Raw genomic sequence first — 14,231 nt, 5'->3', positions numbered from 1 at the left:
AGGGGATAATGGAAAAGACAAAGTTTGGTCTTTTCAGTAGGGATGGATTCCACAAGTGGCAGGTTTATATCCCCTAAATATTAATGTGATCAGGCAAGTATTCTTGGAGAAATATAATTTACTCAAAGATCTGCTCTCAGTAGAGATCAGAGTTGTGCAGCAAGAAAGAGAGACATATATTTGAGTGTTGGTTTGATAATGAACTATGGTGCTTCACCCCTCCCCTCCACTTGTTTTAGTGACAAGGGGGGTGGGGTATCACCCCTTCAGATAAAATTCTGGCAGCATCCTTGAAGATCTATAAACAGTATCAAAACAAGCCAGACTGAAATGATTATTTTGGCAGCATCCATGAAGATCGATAAACAATATCAAAACAAGCCAGACCGAAATGATTTTTTTGGATACCTTCATGGCTTACAAGGCCTTATTATGTTCTGGCAATGGGGACATTGTTTTTTTTAATCTTTACACATTTTATGAAATTGTTTTGACTTGCACTCTTTCTTTGACAAAACTTTTTAAGTACATGTATAATTGAACATAAAGTAGTCAAGGGAGACAAATCAAATTTGATAGGCATATTTGTGTTAATATGTAGATGACCTGGTTAAAGATTTTTTGAGAAAAAAAGTGCACTTTTTTATGGAGAAGGTTTTTTAAGCACAAATAGGAAGAAAATACTTCTGGCAAGCAAATAATATTTGGTAGGCATGGTTGTATTTATATGAATATTACCAGAAGGATTTTCAGACCTTTATGCAATTTCTTGGGAATGTTTTGGACTTGTACTGTGTTCACAAAACGTCTTTTAGCACAGCTTAGCAAAACCACTAGAGTCAGACGAATGAAATATGATATGCTTGTTTGTATGCATATGTACACGCATTTTATTTTTTTACATGGATGGGGTGAATTTGAGTTTTGGGTCAAAAGTGTTATGTGTGCTTTTCAAATGCAAATCTGTTTTTTGTGTGCTTATATTTGTTTTTCTTGGGCCAAGATTCTGTTTATGCAGTAAGGTTTATGCATGGGGGCAGTGAAATAACATGTCCTATCAGACACATCAAACAATTCCTGTTTCTATAGGACATTTCTGTGTCCTTTCTCTTGTATCAAAGATTTTTTTAATACTCTTTGTATTGGACAGCTGCTTCCACTAGACAATATTCCCATTCATGTCTCTTGCCTGTATGCAGCTACTAGACAATATTCCCATTCATGTCTCTTGCCTCTATACTTCCACTAGACAATATTCCCATTCATGTCTCTTGCCTGTATGCAGCCACTAGACAATATTCCCATTCATGTCTCTTGCCTCTATGCTGTTTTTAATATGCATATCAATGAGAAATTTAAGTAGTTCTCTGTACACCGGTTTCATTAGTATTTCTTACATTGACACTGTTATCAACATAAAAATTTGAGATCATTTATTTCATTAGCCTTGCTTGGTGTTTAGTTTTCTTCTGTCAAGTACCAGAATCACAGAATGACATTATAACTGGGGATGAGGTTCAGTTAGAGAGATCTATTTTTGCACTATAAAACAAATCACTTTTAGTATATTTGTAAACTTTTGCTTTTTATTTGTCAAAAAGTAATTGTAAACAAAGGCTTATATTCTGTTTTTAGAATGGATTCTCATAATATGGTGACATTGAAATTACAGCAGTTGTCAGGGATCAAACAGATCAAATGTAAAGGTCATATTCTCTGTTCAAATCTACCTTTCTTTCCGCAAACAGAATGGAAGATTCCTGTGCACTGTTGGATTGGATGGTTGGATGTTGGGATGTTTAACCTGTGGAATGACCCCTATTACATCAGCTTTGGATGGCATCCAGCAGGTAAAGTGCTCCAAAACCTTTTTTCAGAACAAGTACAATAAAGTCCTTGTAAAAAGCAGACCTAATGCTTTTCATTTTTAAAATTGCAAGGGAGATACAAACTGCCTGTGGGTGGGGGCCATAGACAAATACAATAGTGTTGGTTAAGATGTGTTGTTGATGCATTTATATTTAGCTTTCAGTGAATCCTCGCATGTGGTAAAAAGAAAAGGATTACAATTAATTTATTATATTTCAAGGGCATATTTTTTAAAAGCAGGAATGCTTTGTGAAAGTTTATTCAGAATGAAATGTTGTTGTACATGCTAGTATCTGGTGACATACGACATTTATACAAAAATTGATCAGTGAACACTGAATTGGTTTGATGAGAAATTAAAGGAATAGCAGCATATTTTCATAGCTTCATTAAAGAAAAGTCACATGCTTTATTGAAAGCCCCTGTAGAAACTGAGAAAATGACAGATATTTGCTTTTTTGTTTAACTTGTTACTATATTTCTATGGCAGTATTACCAGATTCATAGCTCCTTAACCCTGCTCATGTTTATGGATTTGTTGTACACAAGAGCACTTTGTGAATATCTTGTTAAACTGGATTAATCTGGATGATTTTGGAAAATGAAAACAAAAATTGATCTATCAACATATATCAGTCTATATATTAAATTGTTTAACTTGTTAAACTCAAACCTCTATCCATCATTGTTTTTCAGGTTTTTTTAATGGGACTCTTTCGACTTGTGTCAGCATTCTACCTTGTATCATTTGACAGAATAGTGAAACAGTGCCATAGAGAGAGGAAACAAAAAGAGAAATCATCCTAGACCTTGTAGTGATATAGTCATACCTAGTTTTTTGTTTCTTTCAGATGACTTCAAAGAACAATTTTTATATACACTATCATGACATGTCTTATTCTTCAAGCATCCAGAATGTCGTCAACCTTTCTATCATGTTCTACAAATAACCTCAGGTGCAAATAGTGGCCATTTTAAACTGTATCCAAGCCCATGGTTGTTATTGCATCACAGTAACCTCATTGACATACATGATTCAGTCAATTGTTGTCACCAACAGCATGGGTGAAAGTTGGGAAAAACCACAATACTGTAAAGTAGGCTAGAGGTCAAATGGGTCATGCTAATAATGGAATAATTTTGACACTATATTTTTGCATGAATTGTAATTTAACAATCCAAAATTCTGATTTTTTATTATGATGCATCTATTGCATCATGAATACATTAATTTCTCATTGTATATTTTGAATAAAAATGCATCCTTTATCTCAACACAGATTTTTCAGTATCGTTCTATAAATGTAAAAATTCAGGAGCTGAACATAAAATACAAATGGAAATGTTTGATTCATTATAATTCAGGATTTACTTAAATTATATACTACAACCAAAACTGAATGTACCACAACTAACACAAACATGACAATAATTTTATGAAACATTTAGTTTGTTGCACATGTCTTCAAGTCTCTTCAGTTAACAAATAACGACAATTGCTTATTCTAAAAAGATGATATTAAATGATTTCATTTTCATTCACTTAGTCAATGTATAATATTTTCTCGGTCTTAAATCTATTAGCATGAACCGTTTTTGTATGTTGACTGCCTTTTATGTTTCAAAATCATTCTTCTGCAGCTGCATTAATTTTGTAATCTTCTTTGCCTTTTCCTTCCTGGATCACAGATGGTTTTTGGTGGTGCAGGATTAAGCAAGCACAACTACCAGACATACCTGGTAAAACCTCTTTGGAGACCTGACTGGATCTTAAAACTTCTGCATTCTTCCAATGGCTTGAATCAGTGATTGTTTTCCTATTGGAACTTTAATAAATGGTCTTGTGGCATGGCATACCAAAACAAACTCCAGGAATTTCAGGTTTTCTGCACCATTCTGACCCAAGTCACCCTTCCCCATCCTTTCCTTCCAACCATGCCCATCACCATTTATTTTTTAACACTGCTTTCTAGTGTTTTTGTATCAGTCCCAGGCATTAAAAGCTTGATTCTTTTGTCAACTTTGTACTCTCTATTTTTAAAGACAAAAATTCTGCCAAGTTGTCAGCTGAATCAGATATCATCAGAATGATTGTTTCAATCAATGACCTAGAATATTCCAGGTCACTGGTTTCAGCAGCTCCTGGTTTTCTCACTTGTGTAACATACATCACGGCACCAGTCATATTTGCTAGCTGTAAATATGTGTCAGTATTCGCAGGCTTTAAACTGCTTGTTTCTAAATTAAAAGTTTTCACCATTTGAAAACCCTCATTAGATAACTCAAAAACTGTGATCAGATATTCTAAACGTCTGTTAAGTAAATTAAATATTGATAAAATTACAGTGCTTGTTTGTTGTTTTTTTATTTGGTACAAAGCTGTTACGATCAAACTGGGTTTTGGGTTTTCTTTTTTAAATGACTTTGCATCTGGAGTGTTCTCATCATGAAAGTTGGTCAGCATATATAACATTGTATAAAGCTGCTGACCGACAACTGCAATCTCAATATAATGCAACAATTCTTTTTAAAAATCTATGAAGCAATGGTGGAGGGGGGGTTGGAGAAAACAATGGTATAATGATATACATGGAGGTATATAGTCAGCCAAGGTGTCTCAGAGTAATTCAGTGCCCTCTATCCACTATTGTTCCTATGAGGCAAATGTAGGAATCAAACGGCAGTGGAATATGATGATTGAGCTATTCAGGTTTCTGTAGAGGGCAATGAATTATGGAGTGAAGTATGGACTTCATGATTCAGCAGAACACATCTGAGGAGCCTTGAGTGAATTGAATACCGCATGAAAACTTCTGTTTACTTGCTCAAACAGTAAATCATAAGTTTAAAATTTAGTATCCCCGAGCATTAATATTTTTTCCTACTAAACTCTTTCCAACCATTTTAACCTCTTAACCCCCACTGAAAAAAATAACCCCCAAAAGAATGGATCTGCATGATTTGGAAGATCTACCTGCAGGGAGATTCTGAAGATGGAACATTTTTAGTGCAATTATTGTCTCAATTCTGCTCCTCCATGGCACTACAATTCTGTTCCTCTGTGACACTACAATTCTTTTCCTCTATGACACTATGATTCTGTTCCTCTATGACACTAGGATTCCGTTCCTCTGTGACGCTTGACACTGTGATTCTGTTCCTCTATGACACTAGGATTCCGTTCCTCTGTGACACTACAATCTTCATAATTTTGTTTTTTTTTACATTAATGGCTATGTTTTTGTGTTAGTGACCAATTGTTCAAATTTAATTGGGTTGTATAAGTTTGTGGAACTCTAAAAACCCTATCAGACCCTACCTCTGGCTAGTAAACATTCACACCCAAGATTCTGGATATTTATGACTACACGGACCATATATACAGTGTGATCCCGCTATAACAACAGTAGTTGGGAGCCATAGAACCCAACCGTTACAGACCAAACCGTGTTATAAGCAACCAGGTCAGTTAGCTGAAGAAATGATGAATGTACCCCCAAAAATTTGCAATGGTGGTAGGTAATAAATGTGGGTGGTAAATACGTGCTTCATTGGCACAGTTACCATCTTAAATCGATGCATATTAAATAGAAAATACACTTGTAGTGAAAAAAGAGAAGGCGTATATAATATTTTACTTTAGAGAACTATGGACTGGTACATATACATGTATGCTGTTTATATATACATGTCTAATGTATAGTATGAATAGAGTATCAACACATTGTACTTACCTGTGAATCTCATATTCGTTGAATCCACAATGCAAGTAATTCCATTGGAAATATGCACATACACACATTTAAAATATTCAGTAATTTTGTCATAGGTCATATAGGTCAGAATTCCGTGGAAAAACATAGCACTATCATGTAATGAATGATGAAGCACATTTACTTTTCAGTACGTCCCAAGTCGGTAAAAGTTGGTTTGTGTTTTAAGCTGCCGTTGGTAGCATTCATAAGCATAAACTTTTTCCCTGCAAAAAGGAACCATTCATGGCAAAGTAATCGTGTTCCAGTCGCATTGGACAATGAAAAAACCCATCAGATTCCATGGCTTTTGTTTAAGTTTAGTACTGACTTCCTTTGAAGAAAAAAGTTCTTTGTTTTTACTAAAGATTGTAGTCAGCTTTCCTTGATGAAGGGTGCATGTGGTATTGAAGTCACCACTAAAGGACAGCTTTGGAACCAAATAAATACTTGTTTCTTATTGTGGTGGCAACATCAAATAATTGTATTGCATGATTGAGTCTGATTTTTTTCCCCCATTTGCTTAGTACATTTTCATAACAATCGGTGCTTCAAAGGTAATCGGTTTTCTTTGAAATTTCAGCAAACTATTTTATCTGGGTACATTTTTAAAAAAGGAATTGGCCGTCATTTGTTTGATTGTAGTTACTGTTCCTCCCTGCCTATTGCATAGACCAACAAGATTATTTTTTTTTTTTTTGTACATTTGTGGTAGCAGAGTGATGCTGCCTTCCAGGCATGCGTCAGAAATTTAACAAAGGGTCAACGGACGATAGATGCAGGTGTTCTGGTCTGATGACAAAGATTAGCACAGAAAATGTGAGTGATTTGAAGGATTTTTGTTCTGAGTGAAAAGAAGAGGAATTTTACTTACCATCCACTTACAAATGTCATTCTATGTAAATATATTAATTACTAGTGAGCGGCCAAAAATCCAATGAAAGATAGATTACAAGATAATGCCTCATCCGGAAATGTCAACAATAAAAAAAGCAGATATCTTACAAATTACAGTACTCATGCTCAATGTCAGCATTAGTGGATTATGATATAATAATGCACTGTTTAGATGGTTTGTCAGTACGGACATAGAAACTGTTTATGTAACAATAAATAAATTTCAGTGCATTTTATATCAAGTTTGCGGCTTCCTTTCACGGTGCCTCTGAATTTCTCCACTTCAAACCAATGGTTGTATATACAAATTTAAACAGCCAACTGTCGCCAATAAAAAAAATCGCCAGATGGTATATTTTGCTGCCAATAAGGGAAAAAAATTTGCAGTTAGCGACATTGGTGAAGCCCTATGCACTACCAGAATAAATTTTTTACAAGTTATTTTTCATACTTTTAAGAAGAAAAAACTTTTTTCATGTATGAGAAAAATGCAAATAAAATTTTAGGAGCTATGCATGCCACGATCCTTTTGTATTATTCATGCGCAATCTCTTCCCCAAAATGATAATAAACTTTTTCCTTTTTTTTACTTTTAAGAATGAACTTTTATTCGTGTACAAGATAAATACATGTATATACAATTTTGGGAGCCACACCACAACTGTGTTATAACGGATCATGCTATAGTGGGGTCACATTGTAAATATATATTTCTTGCATGTATATCTTGATTATTGTTACTTATACAAATTCCTCACTAAAAATCCTAGTGTTTTTCATGGCCCCTTTATGGCAATTCTTTATACTGTAATTATATTCTTTGCATTATTGTTATGTTATTGCCAGGGACCAAGAGTGGCCAAGTGGTTTTAAAGTGCTCACTGTTTTGGATCACTACCATCTAACTTCTGTCTGCATGGGATTTGAGTCTTGGGCATGGCCAATGTGGGTGCGTGAGAAAGTTTGGCAGTAGCTGCCCATGGTCAATGGTTCTTCCCAGGTTCTTCCGCCACCAGTTATAATGGCTGCCATGTATAAGCCTATCAACTGCAGAAAAATGGCATTAAAAACTATAACTGTTATTGCCATCTCACAAGGGTACCTTCTCCTACTGTAGAAAAATAGTTTCTTATGGAAAAGAGCGTAATAGATTTACTACATCACAGACGTTATATGCTCATTTTTGTCTCCTTTAACTTTACGTCAGAATCATGCAGTATTTTGATACTAAACACCTTGATATTGCATGCACAACACATATGCCTAAAAATAGTATAGTGTATTAGCAACTACTTAGATTTGTTTGTGAATGAACTTAACAAGCCGTTTCATCCAGTTGAAAGTATAGCACATGAATGAACGTGATATTTAAAATGTCAACAACAAATGTGAGAAACACAGTAATTAAAATATCATTCTGATCATTGAAACAGTTTGTTTAGGAGAAATAGTTGTATCCTTTCACAAATAGAATGGTTCAGACTATGACCAGTGCTCTCTAGGGTCAATAAAAATGTAGCATAGGAGAACATATTGACGCCAAGGGCTATCACATATCTATCAGAGATGTACCATTTTACAAGAATGTCAAAATACTAGATTCGAGTAAAAAATGCAGCAGAAGGTTTTGGTAGGAAACTAGAGCCTCAGAGCCAATAAGCAAGGATGATGAAAAAGTATTATTTCCACTTGCTGAATGAACTGTAACACAACAGCTGCTTTGCAATTTTCTCCATGTAACTATTTTGATAGTTTTAGGCTAGCGATAGAAGACACTGTATGATACAGGTCATAGCTGGGGTCCCTCTAACAGTGAGATGCAATTGACAAGACATAAACATGTCTTTAGCTAGTATTAAGAATAGTAATAAATATATTTTCATTTATGCATCTTGAATTTCCTCAAAATGAACTTTCTTAGTTTTGCAAATCCAAATGACATGTGATGCAAAACCTGATAACACACCAAAACTGTAATGAAATTTCAAGTACATTTCCAGCTGAATCCATTCTGCTTACTGCACTGAATTGACCCAATAATCCAGTCCATCATAATCAGAAAAGCAGAATTTAAAACAAAATCCATTCCAGATGATATGGAAAAGTTGTTGCAGTGCACATTCATTCAAAATGTGACTCCAAAATTTCAATTTCAAGTAGACCAAAATGACAATTTCTTTTTTAAACTACTGTTGAGCATGCAGCAAAGTTCAAAGGTTGCTGGGCGGTGCTATGTGCAGTTTAATATTGTTATTATGTATTGAATAATTTATGGTTGTGTATTTATTTTTTAATACAGCATAAATTAAATTACTTTGTTTCTTATAGTGTATTATTTATAATTAAGCCTTAGAATAAGAAAATGAGTATATAATAAAATGGTTACTGCATCTGTATGGGAAAAATATAAACTCATTTTCTTGGATGAATACTACTCCCAAAGGTTGTGCAGTATTAACCTGAAAAAAACATGTTCATATTTTCCTACACAAATGCAGTAACCTATTTTTAAGTGTTGTCATGATATTGCCACATGGCAGTAGTGCTTGTTGGGACAGGTGTAGTACCCAAAATCATTGAGAAATGTATTTCATTATGTAATTCCTTATAATAATCCAATCATAACCTGAGAATTATCATGTGATGTAGAAACTGATGACAATGCATTTACAAACATGGGAATGTTTAATCCAGCTGAATTTGGGGTATGTATGTAGTAGCATTTTTAAATATTTTAGCTCAATAGTGGTTATATGGTACCAACTAAAGGTAAAGTTTGAAACTGTAACATGAAGAACACAACATGTTTAGGAAGCAAATTCCTTCCAAATAAATAAAGTCCAAGGATATAAAATAAAAATAAAAAACAACAATGTTAATGCTCTGTAAAAGGTATAGAAAATAAAAGATAAAATATATAAAATCTTGAAAACATGGTTGAAATATGGTATTTGATTTGCTTGAAATGCATTGTAAAGATGAAAAGTTTTCATATATTGTTCACCATCACATTCATTAAATATAAACATCATTTTCATATCTGTAAAACATTTTTCCTTTTAAGTTAAATAACTTGTAACATTTTAAAAGTTTAGTTTGTTGATCCACCACTCCCTAATTTTAAATGGATTGATTTATTTTTAATTCTTAAATGGGCCAAACTATGGATGTATCATTACAGTTCTAAATAATATGGAGGATTTTTTATTTCTTAATCCAGTCTGCCAAAAACTCATGGTCCTAAGGTATTTGTGTCACAAGTAACTTTTACCATATAAATATGTTAATATCAGGATGGCAGTTGTCAAATCAGCTTCTGTTTTGGTAAGCAGATAGAGTGGATTAAAACAAGTTTTGTCAATGATAAAATACCATCTGGTAATATTAGATCTCGAGTGTAAACTATGTACTGGTATGTTGGTAATCTGACTGCATGCATAGAAAGTACACATATCTAGATGGGAATAGACATCATATAAAAATTAATGTCAAATAAAATGGTTTCATAATTATTTGAAAGCATTATCATTTGACAGGTGTGGATATACATGATTTTTTCTCCATTTTGAAGCAGAATTCCACTTTTCTCCTGACAAAAAAAAATCTAATCCTTGATGTAGTCCATTTTTATATATCTCATCTCCATTCCAGTTTGTAAAAAAAACCAGTCTGATTAGTTCCTTTTCACAATGATCTTTGTAAAGTGTTAATTCCGTATATTAGTCGAGATGGGAATGGAAAGAAATAAGAATGCTTGCCAAATATGGCATCTTGAGTTTTGAGAGAAATAACACAAACAGTTGGGATAAATGTTCGAAAAATATGTGGGAATGGCTCAAGCAGAAAGTCGATGGAATTGTAGTTGGTCAGTTCATAAGAAAACCGATCGCCAGAGAACGCAGTTTTTCAAGAAAGATTTTAATTACACTAATTGCAGTTGGAAGAGTTTTGAGCAGCAGACAGCACCTCCAAAAGAAGCTGCATAGAGAGATTTAATATCAAAAAGCACAAATTACAGCCAATATGAGGTGCTTGAAAGAAAAAAAATCCTTGTTGAGAAAAAAAGAAGAGATTGAACAATGAGCCAAAGACAGACATCAATGATGACAAGAAGAAAAGCAAAAGAAATCTTTGCCAAGACTTGCATAACAATATCAACAGGTTGTGTCCCATGGGGGAAAGACAAGTGAATTTATGTGGTTATTTGTATATCATTGATGTATTTGGGTGTTTATTTAACAAATTGTTTTCTGAAAAGAGGAAAGTGTTACATAATAGTTGCTGCAAATAATACAGACAAATTATTGTGACTGAATTCCTATGTGAATACTGACATGCATATGTAATAAACTCAGAACTAATATTACTGGAGAAGTTATTGTGACAATGAACACTGTGAAATTCTTTTAAGTTCTTTTTTCAAATGTTTGTTTAAAATCAAGTAACAACTCTGCAATATTATATGATGATAAGGTCCACCAGAAACAGTTTTGTATGCGTGTACAAGCCCCCTGCACTCCTGGATCAGGGGCACTACCCCCTGAGACCCCAATGGGGGTGGACTGCAAAAACCCCTGCACATTTTCTAGTTTTGTTTATGGAGGACCAAAATCATGTCTGGACATATTTACTCCTGATTACCGACAGCCAGTCATCAAGATAATTATCAAAGGAAGATATAAATTTATGAACAGTGTATTTTGAAGCATTTAATACTGAAACCATGAAATAAAATAAGCTGTTAATGAAAGTATTTTGTACACTTACATTATATTGATTCTGTTACACCAGTATATGCCACTTTTTACTGGTAAAATTTGTCATTGTACCAGAAAAAAACGAGACTGTCAAAAACCTGTAAAATGTGTTTTAAGTATTGAAAGTTAACTGTCCCAACATTAAAGTCTTTCAGAAGCAGATCTTTTCCTATTCTTTTCATGCATTGTAGTCCCATATTCCTGCCAACTTTGATTAGTAATTTACAACAACACAGCACCAGATTAAGAGTTTGTTTATCTCTTTGATTGATTCATGTGGCATATATAAATACTGTATAATCCTGCCTTTCTAAACTGCAGAACAGACAAATTACAGTTAGGGCTGAGTTCCCACTGTTATCAAAATACTTAAATATAGTATAATCAGGGTTTGTACTGAAATTTCACCATAAAAATTTTTATTAAAGCTTTCAAAAGCCCTTTAAAAACTCTTAAGAAACTTTAAAAACTTTTTGCATGCTTTATTTCTTAAACCCGATGCACAATATGAAAATTATGGTAATTTTCAAACTGAGAAGATACTCAAAACCAAAGAAAACATATAAAACAATAAAAATTAAAATATTTTTAGTATTTTCTATCATTAAATCAATACAAACTGCATTAGGCAAACACAAAAGATGGCCTTTGGAAACAGCATGATCCATGAGTCAAGTTCTGGGCAATAAGAAGTTGCAATAAGAACCTCTCAACACATGATCTTATTTTGGTTACAGAGTCAATCAGAAGTCAATAACAGATGGTCACTAAAACAAAAGCTAACTGTTGGATCAGTCGAGGAAGGTTTTGAAATACAGTGAGGTGTGGTCACTGATATCATTTCTTCAAAGAGCTGGTCGAGCTCCTTCATAGCTGCCACCTTGTCCTTGAAACTTTTTCTCAGTTTATTCAACTCTGCCAATAGTGCAATGTGACAATGCTTCTTTGCATCAAGACCTTTTGTTCTGCTGTTTTTTTTTTTCCTTTGCTTTAATGTCAATTTCAAGTCTTCAGCATTTGCTTTCAGCTCCTCTAATTGTTTTTCTTCTTGACAACTAATTTCTCTGCTATTTTCTGAGCTCTTCCAGATGCTGTTCATATTTGTGGTGGCAATGCAATAGTGAGTATTTCTGATTATGTAATCCTTTATCCAGTAAATATTTTGTTCCAGTATTTGCATTTGCTCTGATATTTAGCCTGACGATACTATAGATTGTATTGGACTCACCTTTCGAATGAATGACCAACACAACTAATCCCATCAATGAAATATTGAGACTCTTTTGACATGGGGTGCAAAATGCCTTTTGCTTGTTTAATAAACCGTTCTTGAGCCATTTATTGTACTCAAGATTTGACAGCAATGTATCATTAAAAAGACAACTGCCCAACATCGTATGAGGTGATAACAGCGATGTAAACTTGTTAAGCAGCAAATATGGATAAAAGGGAAACGATTCCTGCACACTTCGTTCAGGCTGTGACCTTTTGTTTTCAATGATTGACAGTCAGCCTAGTGTGTTGAGTATGTGTCATTTTTTTAATTCAATAAAAGTCAGACAAGTCAGTAATTTTATTGCAATCACATTCTAATGAATTTCCAAACTTAAAAATTTATGCCAAATGTTTACAAACTTTTAAGGACTTAAAACCCTTGAGAACCCTGAGTATTGGAATACTGCTGCAGCTTAACAAGAGAGCACATAAGCCAGTTTCATCATGAGTAGTTGTTGTCATATCAAGGCCTGAAGCCATCACAGATAAGCTGAATCTCCTAGTGTTGTTGTTTGCGATACTTACTGGTGTGCGAAGCTTTATAAGTGAACTTAGAACTAAAGTTGTTAATTGTATGTTTAAGTTGGTGATTGACAGTGATGATGGTGGAATGGCATTATATATGCACCCACCCTATTTTAGATATTTTGACATTTATGTTGGGGTATGCAGTCAGAGCCAATTGGCTATAGAAAAAAAGGGTATTCAGAGTCGTCTGGGAAAAACCAGATTATCAAGCATGGAGCACTTGTCAGTAATGTTTTTGTTGGTATGACATGACTGCTGCACGGACATGTGCTGTCAGCATGGTGAATCTGGTTTCCTTCAGGTTGCTGTAACAGCAACATTTGTCTGGTCATTATTCTCAGAATAAATATATTGAGAATTGAGTATACTTTGTCTTTTTACAAATATTATAGGACTTTCATTTGATATCATCAATAATTTTTTACAACAGCACTGGAAAGGGGTTTACTGTTGTTATCATGTGACTATTGGACCTCTCATGTCAAGGACATGTAGATTTGTTTAGTCATGTGACTAGCAATGCAATATGGCAAGTACCAGGTCATACTGCATCAACGCTGAAGTTTAGTCTTGTGTATCAGTGGAATTAAAGACATAATAAATATTATAATCACAATTTCTGAGAAAATAAATCATCTTTCTATCGATTTCGTGCAGGTATGACTCAATGTGAGGTTGTTTCAAGTTTTCTTGGCCCACTAGTAAGTGGCTACCCTATGCCACCAATGTGCTGCAATGGTGAATTCCAACCTTTGCCAATAAATGTCAAAATATCAAAAATGGGGTGGGAAGGGTCAGATAAAACTCATACAAGGGATTACACTATTGTCATGGTGTTGATTTGTAACGTCTATTATCAATGTAGCTCTGGGACACATTAAGTTTCTTTCTGGAAAGTATTATTTACAACATAATTTTCCTTTATGCAAATGATAAAACATTGTGGATGATGCTGGCTGATTAGCGTTCGTAATAATCAAATGCTTTCTTGTACTGACTTTTCCCACCCTTGTGAGGGGTCCCAAGTGGCCAAGTGGTCTAAAGCGATCTCCGTTACGGACCACTGCCATCTCACTTCTGTCTGCATGGGTTCGAGTCTCGGATTCAGCCAATGCGGGTATGTGAGAAAGCTTGCCAGTAGCTTCTTGAGGGT

General features: G+C 34.2%; 1 protein-coding gene across 1 annotated transcript in view; it reads left to right on the top strand.

Annotated features, from left to right (window-relative positions):
- The window catches only part of LOC149783049 (3-dehydrosphinganine reductase-like), a 28,802-nt gene extending 24,588 nt beyond the window's left edge, over nt 1-4,214 (top strand). The window contains exons 9-10 of the mRNA XM_089934645.1: nt 1,749-1,850; nt 2,566-4,214. Of these exons, the coding sequence (XP_089790771.1) occupies nt 1,749-1,850; nt 2,566-2,676 (213 nt within the window). The 3' untranslated portion in view covers nt 2,677-4,214. The remainder of the gene's footprint in view (nt 1-1,748; nt 1,851-2,565) is intronic.
- Nucleotides 4,215-14,231: the final 10,017 nt, after the last annotated feature.

This window comes from Sinohyriopsis cumingii, chromosome 15 (genome assembly GCF_028554795.1).
Source record: "Sinohyriopsis cumingii isolate HCF-2022 chromosome 15, ASM2855479v2, whole genome shotgun sequence".
In the NCBI taxonomy this organism is placed as follows: domain Eukaryota; kingdom Metazoa; phylum Mollusca; class Bivalvia; order Unionida; family Unionidae; genus Sinohyriopsis; species Sinohyriopsis cumingii.
This window is presented reverse-complemented; position numbering and strand designations above follow the sequence as displayed.